Below are 23,714 nucleotides of genomic sequence, written 5' to 3'. Positions count from 1 at the left end.
AGGAAAACACGAGAGATCCTAGACGTATAGCTCAGAGACTGTAAAGTAAAAAATAAATCTCCCCAAAAGTTTATTTTATTTATTAATTTTTTACACCACTTATCTCACCTGACTCTGAGTGGTTTACAACAACATAATAAAACAATATAAAAATATTACGTGATATGATGGTAAATGTGGAGATGGTGATCTTGCCAGGATAATAATTTGGACATGTCAATGTACCAGAGTCATCATGAGTCAAGCTGAATTTGAGGGAGGCTTTTCTAAAGTTAGTAGTGAAAAGAATGTAAGTTTTAGGTAAACAGGGAAGCATTTGTTTTTACATATGTAACAGGATAATTTACATTTAGCAATAGTCCATCAGGCATATGGTTCAGCTGTGACTAAAAACATTGCAAATTAGAGAATATTTAATTCCCAAGCTAAAGGCAACAAAACAGTGAATGTTATTCCAAGGAAACATTTGTGTCTATCTCAAATTAGGGAATGATGAATAAAGAGAAAGAGCTGCTAATCCTGAGTCCCTGGAAGCACGGGTATGCAGTGATGGGTGCGGTTATGCTACACCCAGGGCAGAGTTAGGCATGCAACAAGTAATGGAATACTTCCCAACACAAGACTGAGTGAAAAAATAGAGAAATGGACATATAATGAGACTGGGCAAGGTTGGTGTTTTATCCTGGCCTGTTTAACTGCAACTCTTAAAAAATGAATTGGCGATTGTTTCTGGCCACATTTTTTAAAAATTAATTTTCTCTCTTCAGTGGCTGCAGGGAATATGGCAGCAGCATGAAAGTATCTTTGTCTGGTGAGTGCATAAGCCAAAATTCGTTATTAAAAAAAAATCAGAAAAACATGCTGCCAAATTTCAGACATGAGATATTTGGGGTGGTGGGGTGTCTGTGTGTTTGTGATCAAAAGTCAGGATAGCTCCTGCAACCACACAATCAAAGCTCTTTCTTTTTATGTACATCAACCATCTCAACACCTCTCCCCCATCAATGAATATGCTCCAATGTTCTACTCCACTGCCCTTTACCCAAAGGGATAATTTTGATAACAATAGCCCTTAGACAAGTGGTGGGATTCAGCCATTTCGCCCCAGTTCAGCAGAACCAGTAGTTAAATTTTGTTGAGTTTGGAGAACCGGCTGAATACACAATGCTTCTGGAAGTCCGTTCTAGGCCTCGGAGGCCTGGAGGAGGCCTTCCAGGTCTAGAACGGCCTGCTGGAAGTGTGTGGATGCCACTTCCAGAAGTCTGTTCTAGGCCTTGGAAGCCCAGGCCTGCATCCACACAGAGAACCGCTTGTTCAGGTATTTGAATCCCACCACTGACCGTTGCAGCATCCTCATGGTCACGTGTTCAGATTTCAGACTCTTGGCAACTGACTCATACTTATCATGGTTGTTGTGTTGCAGGGCCATGGTGATCATCTCCTGATGAGGAAAGTCAATGAGAAAGTCAGATTCACTTAACAACTGTGTTATTAACAACTGCAATGATTCACTTAACAACTGTGACAAGAAAGATTGTAAAACAGGCTAAATTCACTTAACAAATGTCTTGCCTAGCATAAAAAATGTGGGGTTCAATTGTAGTTGTGAGTCGTGGACTACCTGCAGTTATTTGGGATTTGGCAGCTTATGAATTATATAATAATGCAAGGCTTTATCACAGTAGCTTAAGGTGTTCCATAATTTGTACATGCTAATTTTCTGACATAAAATATTGTCAAATGATGGTATATGTGCTTTTGACTTATTTTTTCTATGACATTGCCTGCCTTGAATAAGCAGAGAGATCACCCTCTTTCCCTGGAGTAAGATTGGTCTTCACTTAAATAACAACAAAAAAAGCAGCTTTGTTGGCACCTTTTCTCCCTGACTCATCCTTAATGAGTGTAAAGAAAGGAATGTGGTCCCAGCTAATGTGTGGTAACCTATTTATTAGGCCTTTTTCTGTGTAGTGTAGGATGCACTGCCAACATTTATCAGGCACTACAAATCACAGCCGAATTTAAATAAGGCCCACAGTAGCCCTTTTACATTTAAAATAAATAGACAATTTAATCTAAAAATAAAATTCCAAGGGAAACCTGAGCTAACCTGCTTAACATTTTACCTGTATCCTTTTAGGGATCGTGATTCCAATTTGAGCATTATCCTTTATCTTGAATCCTTTTAATGTTATGAATAAGACCACAAATGAATATGACCAAACAAACGTACATGCTCATATTCGGACCTATCCTCTAGTGGTGGCAGCAGTGAATGTGTAAGTGTATCTATTAATTGGTGGAATCTCATTCAGTTGCACTGACTGAAGGATAGGTAGACTGCTGGGACAGGGTTGTGAGACTGTTTACGGATGAAGTCGCTGATACTTTATTTAGTGTTGAATGCGTTGGGCAGAGTTTAACAAGGGGGTGTCTGGCAGTATTATTTGGGGGTTTTTGTGTGGAATTTGAAGAAATGGATGGGAACTATGTAGCAAGAGCACTGCCACATATGGGCCGGACCCTTGCCCAATCTGATTCCTTCAGGCAAAGGGAAGGACATGTTGGACTGGATCTGGGTAGAAATTAATGCCTGTTTGAGACAGGGTGAGGTGCCACCAACCCTGAAGGAAGCAGTGGTATAATCTCTCTTGAAGAGGCCATTTCTTAATCCAACTGTGTTTGACAACTTGTGCCCTGTCTTCAGATGTAGGAGATGGTGCTGAAGCTAAGGGAAAAAAGAGATGCATCTTTAGAAAGAAAGTATCAGAAGACAGAGGATGCTGTAAAGGCTAATCTAATGAATAGACTTAGTCCATTATGCAAACTAATCACTAATAAAAAAAGACCTTGGAATGTTCTCAACATTCTGTAAGCAACACATTCTTGCCATTAAAAACCCTTTAAAGAAAAATCTGTATGGATCTTGTTTCCTTGAGTTTTGAAAGGAAGGACTGTCAGCTACAGAAATCACTGATCTACATCCCTTCCATTCAGAATTCAGACATCAACATGGGACAGTAAAAGCATTGGCTCTTTTAGAGCTCTTAATATCATGTACTACCATCAACAGGCAACTGCTGAATTGCTTGCAAGCATTGAATGTATGGGGCGTTCTTTCATAATCATTCCTCGGTGATCAAAGTGAAAAAAATCCAAGTTGATAATCAAAGGGGAAGAGAAGTTGAGCATATGGTTAGGGTTGGGTGTCATAACATTGGCCTTGCCCTTATGTTATTTTACATCTATATGTAACTACTTTGAGAAGTTATCTGTGAATTTCGGATGAGGTGCCAGGTGTCATTACCCCAGGACAGACCAGAGATAACATGGAGCTTATTCACTGGTGTTTGGATGCTGTGAGGGATTAGATGGGCTAAAAAAGCTCAAATTAAATCTTATCAGGATGGAGTTACTGTTCATCCAGATGCATTGTGCTTCATTTCAGTTCTTGTAATATCTCTTGATTGGTCACATTCTTCCTAAGGAACAGTTCATGATTTAGGATTCCCTTTTAAATTTATGGCTTGCAGAGTAACAGTGGTCATGGCCCGGGAGATTTTGCCCAGCTAAATACAAACTGTAACCTTTCTTGAACCAGGAGGTCTTGATGATGGTAATCCATACAATAGTATGTGGATTTAAACTATTCCAACACATTTTATATAAGGATACTTTGGAAACCATTCAGAAACTACAGTTGATCCAAAATGCAATGGCTAGATTGCTAATAAGAGAAGTCCACTTTTGCAGCATAATACTGTTACTGCCATTATTGCCCTGAGACAAATTCAAAGTGTGCATTTAAATGACACAGCTTTGGATGACTTTAAGAAACATCTCCTCCAAATGAATTCTGACCATTCTGTGTCATCACCTCTGAAAGAAACGTTTAGAGGCCAGACTTGAGAGATAAGAAAAACATGGACTCAAATGGGGACCTTCTCCACTGCGGCCCTAGGTTTGGTCCCAAAGTTGCAGCTGAACCCCTATCACTGACTTTCTGTAAGGTGAAGATTATTTTGTTTAAATGGAACATTGCCTGCCAGATTCAATTGACAATTTATTCTAATTTAATTCTACAGTATTGTATGAATCAATTTTGTATGTATTTTTATGTTCAGTGATTTAAATAAAACTGAGGTGGGGGAACGGTAATCCAGCTATATACCTATACATATAGTATTAGATGATCGTGGCATTGCAAAGATCAAGCAAAGATTAAGCACTCTTGATCTACTCAACAAGCCAAACATTCAGAGAATATTATACTTTATCTATTCATTTATTACATCTTATTTTCCTCTGACAGAACACAAAATAATATGCACGGTTCTTCACCCTTCTGAGACCTGCCCTGGTTTTGTTCCCATAACAACCCTGCTCTAACTGCCCAGTTAACTTCCATTTTTAGACCAGAAATGAAGAAGAAAATTGCTCTAACCCTCCCTCCAATAAATACATTGTTTTCTTTTCAAAATGCTTCCTTCTTGCTCTGTCTAGTCAATGCAATTTTATATTGAAATATATGGAACTGCTTCTAGTTTGCTTAGTTTGAAAATTGCCAATGTCATTCTGAGGTTGTAGAACTTTAAAGAAATGGATCTTTGAGGAAAAAGCATTTAGTCTTGAATAACAAGAAAGATGATGCTTTCAACTCAGCAATTTCTTAGTATATTCATCACTGGAGTGTCTTGCAATAGTATATGTTATGGTGCTGATGAAACAGAAGATTGGCCTGAGGCAAAGACCAAAGTACTGTAGTGCTTCTCCTCAGTCCATATAAAGCAGCTTGACAGGCTGGCAGTTTATTTTATTTACATGTTGAAGCTTACTTTAAAACAGGGGATGGAAAAACAACTTCCCAGTCAACAGGCTAGTTTAGAAGATTGAAAACAAGTTGGATTATGGTGAGAAAGCCAGAGTGTTGATGAAAAGCATAATTAATCTGCCCAACTGCAGTCCTGATTCCATCTGCTAAGTACTACAACACCTCAAAGGCGTGTGTAAATTATAACATTGGGCCATCAACAACTGCTCACCTCAGAAATGTATCAAAATATACCCATATGACATTTAAGAATAGTGCTGTGTGCACAACAGTGAGATGAAATCCAGCCCATTAAGATCAAAAGTAGTTCAGGACTCTTGATTGCTGTAGGTCAGGGATAGGCAACCTTGGCTCTTTTATGACTCATGGACTTCAACTCCCAGAATTCCTGAGCCAGACGGCTCAGGAATTCTGGGAGTTGAAGTCCACGAGTCATAAAAGAGCCAAGGTTGCCTACCCTTGCTGTAGGTTGTGATCAACAACTTTCACAACTGTCCTCTTTTTTTCCATGTTGTCATTCTAGCTTTTTGATGTGACTTCTATTTTCTTAAAGCATTCTTCATATTAATTTTATCACAGGAGCTCTCACACAAAAGCAAGGATCACATGGATGAAAGAAGTCAATACTCTTACTATTAAAATTCACCACAATTTTACTTGAGACCTTAGAGGCTTATTCTCATGAATGGCAGCAAATATCCTTATGCATATGTACAATTTTCTCTAACACTGCAAACAAGAAAAGCACACTGAATGACATATAAAAATATATTTCTACATTTATGTCTATAGAGGTATCTGTGAATAAATAACATGTTATTGTGGTTAAATAATATAAATATTAAAACAAAGCATTGAAACTGCCCAAAGTCTCTGGGAGTTAGGGGGCATATAAAATTTGTTGTCAAACTATATTTACAACTTTCAATTTATTGACACTTAAAAAAAACTTTATACAGCTATAACAGGGCAGCAGTTGTTTGGGAAAGATTTGGGCATTCCATCAAGAGCTTTCTTATCTTTTCTATTTTTAGTATACAACCAAGGAATACTGCATATTTGCATTTGTTCTATAGTGTAACTTTTCCTGTAATTTAATTAATTGATTTAATTAAACTTGTCTTGCATGTTATCTTGTAATTATCACAGTTATCTCCCAGAGCAATTAATTTAAATAGGAACAGACTGGATTCTACAGTTCTTCAACAACTCTGAGCTAATTGCTATGAGGTTATCACAATTTTTTGCTTTTCTTACGAATAATTTTTCTGTACTGTGCTTTTTTTGTTTAGTATTTTAAACTAGTTTTTTCCATCATTACCATTTTTGTAACTTTCACTATAGTTTAAATCCCTCCATTTACAGCACTATATCAAATATGAAAGCCTAAGAATAAAAGTAGATGGCTCATTCATTGACATATTTCTGCACCTGCTTTAATAACATTAAACTATGTGTGGTGCTAATTATCCCATCAGATTTTTCATTCAGATGTTGATGTCATTTAAAAAAATATTACAGGCAAAAACTAATCCATACAATCTTCAAATTTAGACATACAAATGTGAAGAGTATATGTTGTAGGTTGTGTTCTGTAAAAGTCTGCAGTACTTTATGTCTGGAAAAATGTATTGGAAAAATACTTTTAAAAAAAGATTCCAGTGTAAAATAATTGTTTAGAACATGAATAGGAAATTTTTTTTCTTAATCAGCCACTGCTTGGAAGAAACAGGCAAAAAAATCTGCATCTTTTTCTGGGACAAAATAAACATTAACTGCATACTAGCTGAGGAATTGTGAAAATTGAAGTCCACGTATTTGAAAGTAGCCAAGTTTGAAAAATACTGTTTTAGACTCATTTTGCAGGCAAGATTAGGGTACTTTTAAAGTGCCAATATCAAAATGAAAACCTGTAACTTTCTAGCCCTCACCCTCTGACTATTGCTACCAAAGCTTTTGACCTTTGCCTTCATTACTAGCTAATCTTTAGCTGCATTTTTGCCTAGACTTTGCTTCCCAGATTCAGCTCTAGATGCATCATTGCATGTGAACCTACTCAAATATCCTCTGCCTCATCAACCATTATTTGAACAGGTGCCCGCACTTCTCCTTGTCCATCTTCTTTAGTGGTGGACTAAACCCATATGATAATTTGCTTATTTTTTTTTAATAAAACAGGAGTGGCTGGATTCACACAGGTTAAGCTTTGTTGTTGTTGTTAGCTGCGAAGTCGTGTCCGACCCATCGCGACCCTATGGACAACATTCCTCCAGGTTAAGCTAGCTCTCCTTAATCTGTGTGTTGTATGTGTAGTTCTTAACTCCCAGAAATCCACCCTCCCCAACTTCATGGTTATTACTGAGAGTTCTGAGAGTTGATGCATCCTTGTTGGGATGGCTATGCTAAGCCCATGACACAAACTTTTACAAGTCAGATACAAATATGCCAAATACAAATTCAGGGTATTCTGACTTAATTTCTACCATAGCTATTTGACTTTTGCCAAAGTCTCTTTGAATGTTAAAAATAACAGCGCCTCTCAAACTTGTGCCACTATCTGAAGTTGCATTCACTCCTTTCGCGTATCTTTACACTGCGTTATCTCTCACAGCTTTACAAATGCGTCGGCCGGAGCAAAAGCAAACATTTCTGTCCCGGAGCCTTTAAAAAGCAAATATTTGAGAAGGACTAACTCCGAGCCACCTTGAGAAAGGGAGATCCCGCCCCTCTCCGAGTTAGCGATTGGCGCGTTCCGACTTTCGGACTCAAGCGCTCTTGCTGGGATTAGTCAAACGAAGTGTCAATCACTCAGGTGTCTCTTGGGCAGGTAGGGGGTAGGCGCTTTGACTACCGGTTTTAGTTCGCCCTGTCCCGGCTCACGAGAAAGAGCGAGCGAACTATTGCCGCCCCGTCGCCTCCTTAGTCGCTTGTTGGATCCGAAGCTGCGCTTTCCAGGCAGGGCGCGCCGGGTGATCCCGGTGACGTTGCGCGAGAGTCAAAGGTGAACAGCCGGGCTGACCTCCAGAGCGCCAAAGCCAGAATGAGTCGGTCGTCCCGCGGCATAGATCTGAGTTTCTTAAATGGCGAGGAAGCCCGGCAGATCCTCAAGGTGTTGGAGCGGGACTCGCAACTCAAAAAAGCCGAAAAAGAAAGGCTGAGGTAGGAGATCCTCTCTTGGCGGGTCTTTTTTGCAGTTCTGCACCGACTGATTTTTTTTTTAATCCCATTTATATCCCGCCCTTCTCCGAAGACTCAGGGCGGCTTACAATCTAAGAAGCACAAACCAGTGTGCTTAGCAATAGCCTTCATTCTATGTATATGCCTGCTTATTAGGGCTTTCACACACACACACCAGCGGCATTTTTACAAAGTCAGCTTATTGCCCCCAACAATCTGGGTCCTCATTTTACCTACCTCGGAAGGATGGAAGGCTGAGTCAACCTTGAGCCTGGTGGGATGCGAACCTGCACTAATTGCAGGCAGCTGGTGTTACTTAGGGAGGCATTAGCCCACTGCTCCACCAAGGCTTGCTATGCGTGTAAGTGGAGGCGCTTTGAGAACCTCTTTGCAACCTGTTGCTTTCCCCCAATGTAGAAAGCTTAAATCCTACCCATCTGGAGGCACGGGCAAAAAAGAGATGCTATCTAAATCTTTACGGTCCTTTTATGATGTGGGTAACGGCGCTTTGGATCTCGCCTTGGTCCCTGAGCTTTGGAACATTAGTTCATCTGGTTTTTATTCCTGAGCCCGGAGTGCTTTTTCACATCTGCAGGTTGCTTCACTCCAGTCTGACTGGGCGTACATTTAGTTCCCGGATCTCTTCGCCGGCATACATTTCCTTTACAAGAAAGGCAAAATTGTTGAGTTAAAAAAAGAAATCTGTTGGTCTTGAGGCAATACAGGCAGATTTCAACTGCTTTGGTAAACTGACAGTAGAGGTGAGAAGGAAAAGTAGAGCAGCAGAGAAGTGAGGACAGGAGCAGGTACTCTGACATATTCTGAGGTGCTCACTTTCTACAATAGTTCCAAAACTTGAATTCAAACTATTTCCAGTCCACAACTCTTGTAGATTCCTGGTTGATTCATATGAAGTTATATCTGTTTTTCTTAGATTTTTTAAAAGAAAAAAAAATTTTTTGATTGGGCTGCTTTTTTTCTCTTCAGCACACGGGATAAAGCAGGGGTCTTCAAATTTGGCCCTTTTATGACTTGTGGACTTCAACTCCCAGAATTCCTCAGCCAGTGTGCCAGTGTGCCTGGCTGAGGAATTCTGGGAGTTGAAGTCCACAAGTCATAAAAGGGCCAAGTTTGAAGATCCCTGGGATAAAGGGAAGGCATTGACTACACCCTGGTTCATCTCCCGTGTTTTTTTTATACATCTTGAAAATTTCAACAGAGTGCTTAAATAAATTTATTTGAAATAAACTCAGCTGGGTTTTGTGCTGGATTTTAAAAAAATAGGATTTTGTTTTAAATTACCTTTTACTACTTATTTATACTCTTATGACTAGCCTTCAGACATTGAAAGGAAGTAATTTCCTTTGTGACAGAGCCTTAAGCTTTGTTCCCAAGGAAAGGTCTGTTCTGATGTTCCCATTGCTGGAGAAATTGTAAGCATCACCGCCTCATTTCATTATGAGCCAGCTGTATGCATATATAAGCATTATGAACCATCCTAAGCATCAGCATCAAAAGTCAAATTTGGGTCAGCTGAATGGAATCATAAAACTGTTTTACTGAAATTGTGTCATAGAAATCATCATAGGTGAGGCTTTTCATGTAATTATTTTTATCAGGATTCTCGGCTGTGATAGGTCATACGTTGAAGACTACCTATATATACTTGGAAGTTCAAAGATTTGAGCCTGAGTTTTGCGACATTAATTTTCAGAATCTTTTCTTTGTCTCTATTATCTGTTCATTTGCATGTTAAAAGTGTCATCTTCATTTAAAGGGTGCATAACATTACTTTTCAATACCATGTAGAGCAGGGGTGTCAAACTGCCGGCCCGCGAGCCGGACGCGTCACAACAAAACCGCGCCCACCCCATTGCCGGCAATGGGAAAAAGCTCCCGATACGTCGCGCGATGTCATGTGACTTCGCGAGTTTAACACCCCTGATGTAGAGAGCCTGAATGAAACAAATTATAAATCGTATAAACAGTGCTTTACATATGACCAATACAGAATTAATATATATTATTATTAATAATAATACCTCCAAATCACAAGACATTGGCTTTATTCTTATTCTTCCCCTCTGCAGTTTGAATATAAAGTATAAAAGACTAAAAAGAGATTTTTGTAGACATCCCAGCCTTTGAACTACCCAAGGAACTGAAACAGCAAAGTTTCGCTGTCGGGCAAGCTTCCTCGCCAGCCGTCTTTCTTTCCTCTCACTTTGCCTCTTTTCAACCTCACACCCCACCTTCTGTAAGGGAAGGCAAAAGGCTCGCTCACCCTCTCGTGAGAGAGGGCCTCCATGTTTATGTGTCTCCCACCGCCACCATCGGCTTCCACACTACATGGTCTGAACCAGCCAATCAAGCCACGCTCTGGCTGTGGTGCTCCAGTGCCTCATGGCTCCTCCTAGGGCATTTTCAAAAACAAACGAGGATAGGAAGGGAAACAATAGGAAAAGAATGCAATTCTGGAAAATCCATCAAAAAAGGTACCAGAACTCTGTTCTGGTGCATTCTATGACAAAAAAAATCCCTGCTTATAAATAAATATATAAATAAACTTAGTATTGGCTCCTAACAAGATAAAATGAAGCTTTTCTCTGAATATACACTGCTTTGTTTCTGGACTTCATTTCATTTTTTAAATTTATTTATTTTTTAATTTATTTTTGGGACTTATATGCCGCCCTATCTCCCGAAGGACTCAGGGCGGCTAACAACAATAAAAACAACAATACAAGTCCCCATATACCGTAAGTCCCAAAAATAAATAAATAAATAAATAAATACAAAAGTTAAAAAAGAATTAAACAAACAGCCCCAAAATAAATTAGCTCAACAATTAAAAATTAAAACAATTTTAAAACCCATCGTCAGTTCCTCCCAAACTCCGAAATCTTTCTGTAGCTTGCTTGGATAACAAAAAGTGAGTTCAGTAAGGTTATTAGCAGCCAGAATGGGATTGCTTTGTCTTAGGTCAGTGATTCTTATTTAGCTAAATGCCATCTTGTCCTAAATCTCGTGTACTACATGAGCTATCCCAACTTAAACATTAGATATTTTCATTTGTTTTTATACATATGTCAGCTCCTCATAGTCTTTCTTAGTCATAGACATAACTATGTGTTATGTCCAGATAGTTTTTCTGAGTGCTGTGGAAGTATTGTTCTCCCTTTTCCAGTGTAGCATCTTCCAAACATGTTAAAGCTGCATCTCTGAGAATTCAGGTATGTTGTTTGGAATTTAGGAAATTGTCATCCCAATATATTTGGCTGGCTAGGGAATTCTGGGAGTTGAAGTCCACAGGTCTTAAAATTACCAAGTTTGGACACCCCTGGCATAGACAGTTGTTGGAGCCTGTGTTGGACTTACCCAGCTAAAGAACATAAATACTATGGGAATTCATCATGGATCTTATTGATTTTGCATTCTCATTTTTAATAATACTCCTTTTAAATATCTATCATAGGGTATCTAACAGGTTGCAAAGTACTTGTTGAGGAGTCTTCCTGATGGCATTGACCCACTGAGATTTTCTTAGGAGGATAAAAGTGTGCCACATGTTTTGTGGAGGAGGGGCAAGGATGATTTTATAAATTAATTTTGCAGGTATTAATATTGCTATTACCTCTTCCTTTTTCAGCATTCCAAGTTATGTACATGGAAATTTAGACAAATGGGATTAAGACAGATCAACAAATATTGACAACTTTTACGTTTCTTCATTAGGAAGTGGTGTTATTTATGAAAAAGCCCTTCTGCTTATGGATTGTAGAATTTAAAATAAAATCCGGGTGCTACTTCAAAATTCTTAACCCATAAAAATTCACTGTTTTTCTAAAAAAATTCATTTCCACAGACTAATTAAGGTGACGGTAAAATATTGATTTGTTTTTAACAGTTGTGTAACTGCAGTTTACTGGAAAATATCAACATGTACATCTTCTATTAACTTCTATCTCTGTTCAACAGTCTAAAGACGTTGCAAAACCATTGATCTGTCCACCTTGTATGTTATAATGAGCTTGGTCCATAGAATAGATCAGGGGTGTCAAACTCAATTTCATTGAGGGCCGCATCAGCATTGCGGTTGCCCTCCGGGGGCTGGGTGGGTGTGGCCTACTGGGTGGGCGTGGCTAAAGTGTGTATGGCCTACTGGGTGGGCATGGCCAGCTCTACATCGTTCGCATCAAGGGTGCCTATGGGGGCCTGGGCAGGAATGGGACAGATCTGAGGGTCTCTGGCAGGAGGAGGGTCTCTGGGCCAGGGCCAAGGCAGTGGGGGCCGTTCCCTCACTGTTTCCAGGATGGCTTTGCGGGCCGCATGAAACCACTTCGCGGGCCGGATCTGGCCCCTGGGCCTTGTGTTTGACATGTCTGGAATAGATTCTCAAATCTGTTGCCTCCAGATTTGCTGGATTTTAAGCCCCACAATTCTTAGGTAGCATGGCAGCGAAAAACTTTGAATGATCAACACGGCACGAAAATAACAGATTAAAACTAGCTTTGATTAGGCAAGTATTTACTAGTGCTGATTGAGTTCACATGTTTGAATACACATGATTTGAATATGCCCTTATTTAACTTGGTAATATCTATCATTGAAACAAAGGGAGTGTTCGAAAGCATTTAATTCACAAACCTCAACATTTCTCCTTATCCTTAAGGCTTATGGCTTAGCCTGGAATTTAATTACCAGCAATATCCCAAGGCAAATGGAAATTGGCCCTTTTTGTGTACCACTGTACCTGGATTTCTCCCCATTAGCATAAAAAAACAAGTTGCACAAACAAAAATGCTGCTATGCCACTCCTCTTCCAATTCGAGTGAAAAGGCTCATTTGTATAATAACTGATATGGGTCTATGGAGATTCTTAGTCATCTAGGTTATGGTTGTCTCAGAGGTACTTTTTCAAAAGGCCACTGGACTTTCTTTGGTTTTCCTTGAAGAAGAGTTTCGCTTCTCATCCAGGAAGGTTCATCAGTTCTGGCAGGGTAGGGGGAGGGAATGGAAGGATCCTAAATGTTAAGGACCAGATGACTGCAAAGAAATATGACCCTTCCACCACCCCCATCATGTCAGAACTGATCCTTCCTTTCCCCTTCCCAACCCACCATTCTACCAGAATCAATGAAGCTTCTTGGATGAGAAGCAAAACTTCTTCAAGGAAAAACACTGATATGTGTTTACTCAAAAGTACTTTAATGGCACTTATCCCCTATAGTAAGCAAGTATAACAAAGATTGTTGTTGTTGTTAGCTGCGAAGTTGTGTCCGACCCATCGCGACCCTATGGACAACGTTCCTCCAGGCCTTCCTGTCCTCTACCGTCTTCTGGAGTCCATTTAAGCTCACGCCTACTGCTTCAGTGACTCCATCCAGCCACCTCATTCTCTGTCATCCCCTTCTTCTATTGCCCTCAATCTTTCCCAGCATTAGGCTCTTCTCCAGTGAGTCCTTCCTTCTCATTAGGTGGTCAAAGTATTTGAGTTTCAGCTTCAGGATCTGGCCTTCTAAAGAGCAGTCAGGGTTGATCTCTAGGACTGACCGGTTTGATCGCCTTGCAGTCCAAGGGACTCGCAGGAGTCTTCTCCAGCACCACAGTTCAAAGGCCTCAATTCTTTGGCGCTCAAAGATACACATCCTAAAGCCCAATTAAAATTATAACTTACAGGCTGCCTTGCGTAATGTTGTTTGTAGGCCAAATTCATCTGGAAGATACCAGATTAGAAGATTACAATAGAGACAATAAGTTGCCTAACTAGACTACACGTACGATAGCAGTGTTGTCGTGTGTACAGATAATGATATGAAGAACATTGACTTTTATCTCTAATCACAAGCATGTATATATTCAAATTATACCAGCTTTTCCAAAAAGCTCTAGGCTTAATGAGACTAGTTGTTAACCGCAGTAATGAAATTAATTCAGTCTTCAGTTGAGCAGATATTGTTATGTACCAACTAGTCTATGGGAGTATGGTATTAGAAGGGTGTTTTCAGGCTATTTGTTTTTATTTAAAGTTTTGTATAAAGGTGGAGTTCCTCTACTTGATATTCAAGCTGATTATAACTTCTCTGAGCCAATGGCAGAAACAGATGATGTACATTAGTGACAATTGTTTCACATTGCAGTTTATTTTGCAATGAACATTTCTAAAGTACTATTAATTTCCCTCCCTGATGAATCAGTTTGCCATGTGCCTAGACCACATTCATTTTGTGAGGAATAAAAATTCAACTTGAAGGGTGTTGGAAAACAAAACAAGTTTTATTAAAAGTTTTGCAAAAGATGGTGTGCCCTTCTATATGCAAATAAAAGGCCACACTGAATGAATTTCAGCATTGACTTTTATATCCTATCCCATGCATCATACCACATCCAACTGAAACCCAGTTGAAAGGTTTGAATTGGTCACATGCTTTCCGACCACCTAGCAACCATTACAATTACCAAACCCTCCAATTATTAGCTCAAAAGCCCCTTTTGTTCCTGTCTTATCTCCCCTGCCTTTTCTGTGGCATGATTTGTAACATCCTGCTAAGTAAGGTTATAGCCTTACCTACAAGGTGAACTGTTACCCAAACTGGATAATTGCAATTATAAAAGATTTATGTCTTCCCCTGTTTATAAGAGTGTCTGCTTTTCATCTAGAACAGACGTGTCAAACTTACGACATCATGTGACATTGCACAACGTATCGGGACAGTTTTGCCATTGCCAGCAATGGGGTGGGTGTGGCTTCCGGATGACACGTCCGGCCTGCAGGCCGGCAGTTTGACACCCATGATCTAGAAGCTATGTGTGTAACAGAATTCATGCTTCGGTTAAACATGGCTGCACTTTGGTTCATAGTTATACTTTAAAATACTAACTCTAGACAGTTTTTATAAAGAATAAACCTTATATAAATTGAATAATATGTTATTCATAAGCTATATGCTATTCTACAATAGTGTGCACTATTCTAAAAGTATGTTTTAAGTCAGTGTATATAGTTTCTCTCTATTCCTCCAGTTTACTTCATCTCCTTTCCTAAAAATACCTTAGCTAAGTGCCTCTGTATGCCTATTCCTATAACAGAAATGAAAAATTATAACATGTACATTTCTTGTGTACCTTACAATTTAAACCAGGTTAAAGAGCTGTGTTGTTGTTGTTAGTTGCGAAGTCGTGTCCGACCCATCGCGACCCTATGGACAATGTTCCTCCAGGCCTTCCTGTCCTCTACCATCTTCTGGAGTCCATCTGAGCTCACTCCTACTGCTTCAATGACTCCATCCAGCCACCTCATTCTCTGTCGTCCCCTTCTTCTATTGCCCTCAATCTTTCCCAGCATTAGGCTCTTCTCCACTGAGTCCTTCCTTCTCATTAGGTGGCCAAAGTATTTGAGTTTTAGCTTCAGGATCTGGCCTTCTAAAGAGCAGTCAGGGTTGATCTCCTCTAGGAGTGACCGGTTTGATCGCCTTGCAGTCCAAGGAACTCGCAGGAGTCTTCTCCAGCACCATAGTTCAAAGGCTTCAATTCTTTGGCGCTCAGCCTTTCTTATGGTCCAGCTTTCACTGCCATACATTGCAACTGGGAAGACCATAGCCTTGACTATACGCACTTTTGTTGACAGGGTGATGTCTCTGCTTTTTAGTGTGCTGTCTAGATTTGCCATGGCTTTCCTCCCCAGGAGCAAGCGTCTTTTAATTTCTTGGCTACAGTCCCCATCTGCAGTGATCTTGGAGCCCAGGAAAATAAAATCTGTCACTACCTCCATTTCTTCCCCATCTATTTGCCAGGAATTGAGAGGGCCAGATGCCATGATCTTGGTTTTCTTAATGTTTAGTTTCAACCCAAGTTTTGCACTCTCCTTCTTCACCCGCAACAAGAGGCTCTTTAGTTCTTCTTCACTTTCTGCCATTAGAGTGGTATCATCTGCATATCTTAGGTTGTTGATGTTTCTTCCGGCAATCTTAATTCCAACTTTTGATTCATCTAGCCCTGCCTTTCTCATGATGTGCTCTGCATATAAGTTAAATAGGCAAGGCGACAGTATACAGCCTTGCCGGACTCCTTTCCCAATTTTGAACCAATCAGTGGTTCCGTGTCCAGTTCTCACTGTTGCTTCTTGGCCCGCATATAGATTTCTCAAGAGACAAATAAGATGGTCTGGTACGCCCATCTCTTTAAGGTCTTGCCAGAGTTTGTTATGATCCACACAATCAAAGGCTTTAGCATAGTCAATGAAGCAGAAGTAGATGTTTTTCTGGAACTCTCTAGCTTTCTCCATGATCCAGCGTATGTTAGCAATTTGATCTCTAGTTCCTCTGCCTCTTCGAAATCCTGCCTGTACGTCTGGTAGTTCTCGATCCACATACTGCTGGAGTCTAGCTTGTAGAATTTTAAGCATAACTTTACTAGCATGAGGAATGAGTGCAATGGTGCGATAGTTTGAACATTCTTTGGCACTGCCTTTCTTTGGAATTGGAATGTAAACTGATCTTTTCCAATCCTGTGGCCACTGTTGAGTTTTCCAAATTTGCTGGCAAATTGAGTGTAGCACTTTTACTGCATCGTCTTTTAAGATTTTGAATAGCTCAGCTGGAATACTGTCACCTCCACTAGCTTTGTTGTTGCTCAGCTTTTCTAAGGCCCACTTCACTTCACATTCTAGGATGTCTGGCTCGAGGTCAGTGACCACCTCATTGTGATTATCAGGGACGTTAAGCTCATTCTTGTATAGTTCTTCTGTGTAATTTTGCCTCTTCTTAATCTCTTCTGCCTCTGTTAGGTCCCTGCCATTTTGGTCCTTTATCATGCCCATTTTTGCATGAAACGTTCCTTTCATCTCTCCGATTTTCTTGAAAAGATCTCTGGTCCTCCCTATTCTATTGTTTTCTTCTATTTCTTTGCATTGTTCATTTAAGAAGGCATTCTTATCTCTTCTAGCTATTCTTTGGAATTCTGCATTTAATTGGGCATATCTTTCTTTTTCTCCCTTGCCTTTCGCTTCCCTCCTTTCCTCAGCTATTTGCAAAGCTTCCTCAGACAGCCATTTTGCTTTCTTGCATTTCTTTTTCTTTGGGATGGTTTTGGTTGCTACCTGTTGTACAATGTCGCGAACCTCTGTCCATAGTTCTTCAGGCACTCTGTCTATCAGATCTAATTCCTTAAATCTATTTGTCACCTCTACTGTATATTCAACAGGGATATGATTTAATTCATACCTGACTGGCCTAGAGCTTTTCCCTACTTTCTTTAATTTAAGCCTAAACTTTGCAACAAGAAGCTCATGGTCTGAGCCACAGTCAGCTCCTGGTCTTGTTTTTACTGACTGTATAGAGCTTCTCCATCTTTGGCTGCAGAGCATATAGTCAATCTGATTTCTGTGTTGACCGTCTGGTGATGTCCATGTGTAAAGCCGTCTCTTGGGTTGTTGGAAAAGAGTGTTTGCTATGACCATTGTAACCTAATTTCTGGATTAGGTTCATGCCCAAATGAAACTTTACAGGGAGTCTTTAATTTTTGACCCTAATTAAATTAGGAATTAAGGTTGCAAATTGTGTTGGTTGTTAAGCGGGTCATCATGTGACCAATTTGTTTTTATTAATTTTTGTTGTGGCGATCATTAAGCAAATCACTATGGTTATTAAGCAAATCAGCTGTTGTTAAGCTAACCCTGCAGTCATTAGGCAAATGCCATGGTCATTAAGTGAGCTCATTGTAATAAACGTTTTTGGGTGGAAAGCTGAAGTAAATGCTAGTTTCTGGGGGGGGAGTAAATCGTGGTCATGTAACTGTAGGCCATAAATGCAGGCTGGTAGCCAAGCACCCAAGATGCAATTATGGGAAAAGGGAGAGGTTTCCAAGCTGAGCCATGCTGGATCAGGAATTCTGGGAGTTGAAGTCCACGAGTCATAAAAGAGCCAAGGTTGCCTACCCCTGACCTAACCTAAAGTGCTTTCTGAATTGGAACAAAATATAAGTTCAGGATAACCTTTCTTTCTGGCCTCCAAACACAGAGGCTCCCTCCATTTGGGCCATCTCTGCATTGTTCTTTTCATCTGCTCCTGGGATGCACAGAAGAGTAAAACAAGAATTATTGATGGAGGAAAGCAAGGCTTACACTGAGCCCAACAACATTTGTGTAATTGTAGCTTCTTACCCTCATGATGGCAATACTTAGAAGCTGATCTTGGCTAACTTTGAAAAAAAATCAAGGATGGGCCTGTTTAGTATTTAGACCAATAAGAAATCACAAGGCTTTAGATTAAATAAAAAAAATATTCTGGAAATAGCAGCAAATTATTTTGTCATTAATATATTATTGATTCAGTGCACATCAGAAATCATTGCAATTTTTTCCTTTTATTTAAACATGAATAAGATGAGATGAGTTTCTTTTGAGAAAATAGATTTGAAAATCAAATGGCACTTACCTAAGATATTTGTCTTTGCTCGACTCTTTTCTACTCTCCTACCCACCCTCTTTTCCTTGTGATGTGGCAGTAAAGCAGAGAAGTGGAGACTTGATTTGTATGTGCCTGATCAAGTACAATTTGTTTATCTGTTTGATTTCTGGCAAAGTAAAGCTTTGTGCTTCTAGTAAACTTTGCTTTTTATGCATGTAGTTATTTCTGCAATCCTCAATTTCCACTTGTAAAGGCATTAATTACATTAGTGCAAAATGTCTTTTGAGCTGGTAGGCTCAGAAGCCATCTAGGGCAGAAAGACAATGTTCCTTGGCCCCCATCTTCTTTTTTTAGTAGTCTTTGAACCCTGCCCCCATCAGTGTCAGGAAACCTTCCCCCAAACTGCTCTGGAATCAAAATGTCTCAATTAATCAATGCTGCCTAGAATCCATTTTGTGATGCCAAACATCATTTTCTTTCTTATCTCTGTTCACGTTCACAGGCTCCATTCTTCTCCTTGCCAAAACAATAACTCTGCTTTCTTGGAAGAAAGTTTCTGTCTGACAGGAAAGTGTATTGCCTCTTCAGCTCCCAGCTTGTGTTAACAGCTAAATAACAAGCTTACATGATGGGTAGAGGAGCAGCCTTTAGCTACTGAATCGTGTCACACTCAGTGCCATATACAGTAACTACCCAGAAAACAGTCAAGGTTTATCTATGTCAGGGGTCTTCAAACTTGGCCCTTTTATGACTTGTGGACTTCAACTCCCAGAATTCCTCAGCCAGGCACATTGGCTGAGGAATTCTGGGAGTTGAAGTCCACAAGTCATAAAAGGGCCAAGTTTGAAGACCCCTGATCTATGTGGTCAATAGGAGTTGCACTCAATTCAAATAGTAATTAGTTTTACCTGACTGATACTTAGCCACTTGCTCTCTTTTCATTAATATAGGTTAAGAGGAGGCAGAAGTGGGAAAGAGTAGGAAATCACAAGTTTAGCCTGTCTAAAAGATTAAGGTTAATTCAAAGTCAAGTGTCTTTGAATGCCTTAACCTCTATATCACGGGTGTCAAACTTGTCACATCACATAACGTGTCACGACATATCACAACTTTTTTTGCATTGCCGGAGCTGGGGTGGGTGCGGGCTCCGCATGATGCAACCAGCCCGCAGGCCGGCAGTTTGACACCCCTGCTCTATGTGTTTGGAATTCTGGTTTATAACCACAGATAACTAGTTTGGGAAATAGTAAACTGAAAAAGGAACTGGATGGCCAAAAGAATGGATGTTAGAAAAGAGGAAGCAATAGCAGATATTTAGTGAAAAGATAACTGACTTTTAATTAGTTTTCAATTGTAAAATGGTGTATCAGATGTTACTAATTTTGTAAGTGCTTATGAAAATTACAGTAATTAGGAACACACTGGAAAATCATTTCTCTCACACAAAGTGCACAATGTTTCTTATTGATCTGGACAGCTAAGAAAGATGTAGACAGAATCTAAAAATTACTTTGAAATGTTATTCTTATACAAGTGTGTGCATAAAAATAACTAGACAAGGAAGGAACTAAAATTATTATGGAGCTGTACATAATTGCTTTCTTACATAATCAGAATTAAAATGTATCAAGAAGTGCAAAGAAAATACTGCTAGAAGAGGATAAAACTAATGGAATGCAATTATTATCTTTCTTAAATCTGTTATGTTAACGTTATTTAATGATTTCATAAAGACAGCTGAAATATTCTATAAATGTTCAACTATGATATTTTATCTATGAGAATGTTTAATCTCTTATAATAAATTTCTGTTTCATTAGAAAGCTGAATATTAGAGAATAAAGAACTTGTTATAACAATAACTTTCTTTTTTTCTCAGTTACACCATTTCAATAAACAAGCATTAGAAAACAAATTGTATTTACGGATTCCAAAGTATTGTTAGTCCAATTTGATCTGAATCCTCAGATCATGCAATCGATGCTTCTTGTTTACCAATGGCTGTATAATACATATTAATTCTCCACCCTCTGAATTTTATTATAAGTCCCAACTGGATGATTATCTTCCTGGGTCTTATTGTTAGAGAAGACATTTTAACAGTAACTTAAGCACTTTCTCTTTGTGCTTTAGCTCTTCATTATTCTCATGATGTACCTGTCCATATGTACTCTATCTTACTGTAGTATACTGGTATTTCTCTGAATACAGGTAGTACTTTACTTACCACTGATTGCTTAGTGATCATTCAGAGTTACAACAAACTCCCTCAAAAGGTACTTATGATCCGATTTTAAGGTTCTGACAGGTGCCTCCAGCAGTCACATGACCACATTTTGGGGCTTAGCAACTGGTCCACATTTATGACCAATTGCAGCATCCCACAGTCACATGTTGTAAATGTTGATTTACAACATTTTTGCTGAAAACTGATTTTTACTTTTGGTTTCTGGCAAAAATGCCCCATAGCAAACAATGGGTTCGCTTAACAACCGCTGCATTCATTTTATAATTGCTGCAAAAGAGGTCATAAGATCATGTTGATCACATGGAAGATGTGTTTTACAACTATCATGACTTATTACCCTAATTGCCAGGCTCAATTATGGTCATAAGTCAGAGGCTACCTATGGTGGATTATAGAGGAGAATTGTTTATAAGATATAGACAATTGAACAACTGTAAGTGATGAGAGAAAAGTGGATTCATTTTATGGAGACTACTGATTATCGCAAGAAATAGACTGATTCTATGTAAAGATCAGTCTAAATGCTCAGGCCAGCATCAACACCACCATTGGTATTAGCGTCCCCACTCTCATAAACTGACTTTTGAGTTCTCCTTCTCTATCAGAAAAAAAAAATTCTCTTAAAGTCCTTTCTGCAGTTTCAAAAAAAAAAAAAGACAAGAGGCATAGATGTTCAAACAATATGCTGTACACAAAACAGAGAAGCCCATTTTATTCAAGACTATTGTGCAGAATCAGCCAGAATGCTTATGGTGGACAATTTCCTATGAACCCAAGAAATTTGGAAATTTGAGTACCGGTAAATCATGATTAAAAATTATATGCAGTTAGTCATGGCTAAGAATATAACATGAACATAGCTATTACATCAAATATTTTAATATTTTCCCTCCATGTGCACCATAAGGTCAGTTCAGATAGGAAGTGCATATTCTTCTCCTTAAAGATGGTACGTGGCAATCTGTTGGGCATCCCAAAGCAGTGGCCACGAGTTTAATGATGGTTCAAGGGTTTGGAAAGCCCATGAAATGAAAGTGATCCTCTGCTTATTTATGTAGCTAATTCAGTAGTTGCTTTTTCAGGACCAAGTTGATCAATATCTCTCTCCCAAAAGAAGGAAAGCTGAGATCTCCTTTTTCTTCTTGTTGCACTTTTTGCTTCCTCACTTGCAAAAGATTGTAGAAGAAATAACAAGAAAGATGTTGGATATTAGAGCCAGAAGGTCCAAGACTGATGTAGTGGTTCCTGAACTACAGAAAGCCCTTGGTGCTCTCTGAGCTTAATTGTTATAAATATTTTATTGCTCAAACTAAGTACCACCTACTAGCCCTGATGAGCTTACCTAGTTTGGGTAATGAAACGTTTGCAAGTAAACAATCAAGCTCAGAGAGCACCAAGGACCCCTCATTCCAATCCTGAGTTACACATATTCTCCTTTATTAGAGAAAGTCTTTCTGATAGTAACTCTGGCCCTGCACAGATAAACTGGAGAATCACTTGCACCATACAATCTATGTGTAGTGACAGAGTTCTCAACTCCCTGAAACCATTTTCTGTAGATCTCATTTTTGAGAGGAGAAGACAAGAGCTACCATTTTCCATCAAAGTAATTATCTGTCTATACAGCCATTATGCACATTAGCACAGTCAAGAAATAGGTACGGTAAAATGTGTAATAATTACATTCGAGAGGGATTGTTATTTTTTCTAAAGCTAGAATGAGAAGGAAGGTCAATTAAAAACATTGTGAATACTTAGCACCTTATTATTGTGTTCTAATTACAGTGAACATAATATATATAGAGAGAGTCATTAATTGCTGTTGAGTAAAATACTCCCTTGCCTTGGGAGTATTGATCACATTAGTAATTAGTGGAATGGAAAAAAGCAAAAGGAATTTTAAAAAGTTACTAAGATAGATAAATGGTTACTGGATTCACACATCATATTTACACATAAATAAGTGCTGTTTATTGTGACCTAGCATACTGTAAACTCTAGCCATGGGTTTGTAAGCCATGCTTACATATGATATGAACTCATCCAAAACTTTGATGAAGCAAATAATACCTTATCCCTAGCCAGCAATGGAACCATTCAGTTAAAAGCCCCACTGAAATAAGCAAGATTCCTTTTATGTCAGACTCATCATCAAATGAGTTACTTTAAAGTTTTGAGGAAAGCATTGGATTTGAAGTCAGAGAGCCAGTTTGGTCTAGTGGTTAAGGCACCAGACTAGAAACCAGGTGACTATGACTTCAGATCCCATTTTTGGCATAAAAGCTGGCTGGATGACTTTGGGCCTGTCATTCTCTCTCAGCCCACAATGTCAGGGTTGGGCAACAAGCTGGCTGGTGAGTTCCTGTTGCAACCAATGGATCAACACTTGGTTGATAGAAAAAACAGACCCTGCACTTGTGGGAAAACACGCTAAGAGGAGAAAATTTGAAGTCATAAATTAAGGAATGACTAGCAGTCGGGGCACAGCATTAATTACTTTCATGCTGGACGAATGTATTTCTGAGAGAGAAGCATCCGTTAAGGAAAGTGAAGAAGGTAGAATGTCAATAGGTGGTTCTGGTAGTTCTGCTTTTTCTTGAATGGTTTCTGTTTTGCCACAGCCTTCTTCTGCAACATTTTTTTTTCAATTTCCCAGTCTGCTGTAAATTACAAGTCTAGAATTTTTTGGCTGTCTCTCATCAAAGCACCAGTAACCAGTTCAGCTTTTTCAAGGTCAAAAGGGTCAGCTAGGGGTCATGAGAATCTTGATAAGGCAATTAAGTGCTAGAACCTCTAATTCCTTCTTTCTATCTTCTATCCAGATGCTTTTTTCCTTTTGTGGAATAGTGAAATTACATGTCCATTTCTGGGCAGCAGTTGGTCCTACACACCAGGAGTCTTGTTGGAAAAAGAAAAAAAGAAAAAGACAAAATCCCGTGTCCTTCCAACAAATGAAAAACTTCAAAAAATCAATGTGGTTGTGAGAACAAAAGATGGCAAGTGATCAATGATCACATTCCATTTAATTTTTGTGCTACTACTTGAACATGTA

At 39.2% G+C, this 23,714-nt stretch overlaps 1 protein-coding gene across 1 annotated transcript in view; it reads left to right on the top strand.

Moving 5' to 3' along the window:
* Positions 1-7,797: 7,797 nt before the first annotated feature.
* The window catches only part of EXPH5 (exophilin 5), a 54,941-nt gene continuing 39,024 nt past the window's right edge, over positions 7,798-23,714 (top strand). Inside the window, exon 1 of the mRNA XM_081326684.1 lies at positions 7,798-7,990. Coding sequence (XP_081182810.1) covers positions 7,872-7,990 — 119 coding nt within the window. The 5' untranslated portion in view covers positions 7,798-7,871. The remainder of the gene's footprint in view (positions 7,991-23,714) is intronic.

Source organism: Vipera berus (assembly GCF_964194415.1).
Source record: "Vipera berus genome assembly, chromosome: 4".
Taxonomy (NCBI): Eukaryota; Metazoa; Chordata; class Lepidosauria; order Squamata; family Viperidae; genus Vipera; species Vipera berus.
The sequence above is the reverse complement of the archived record's forward strand: the minus strand, read 5'-3'. Positions and strand labels throughout refer to the sequence as shown.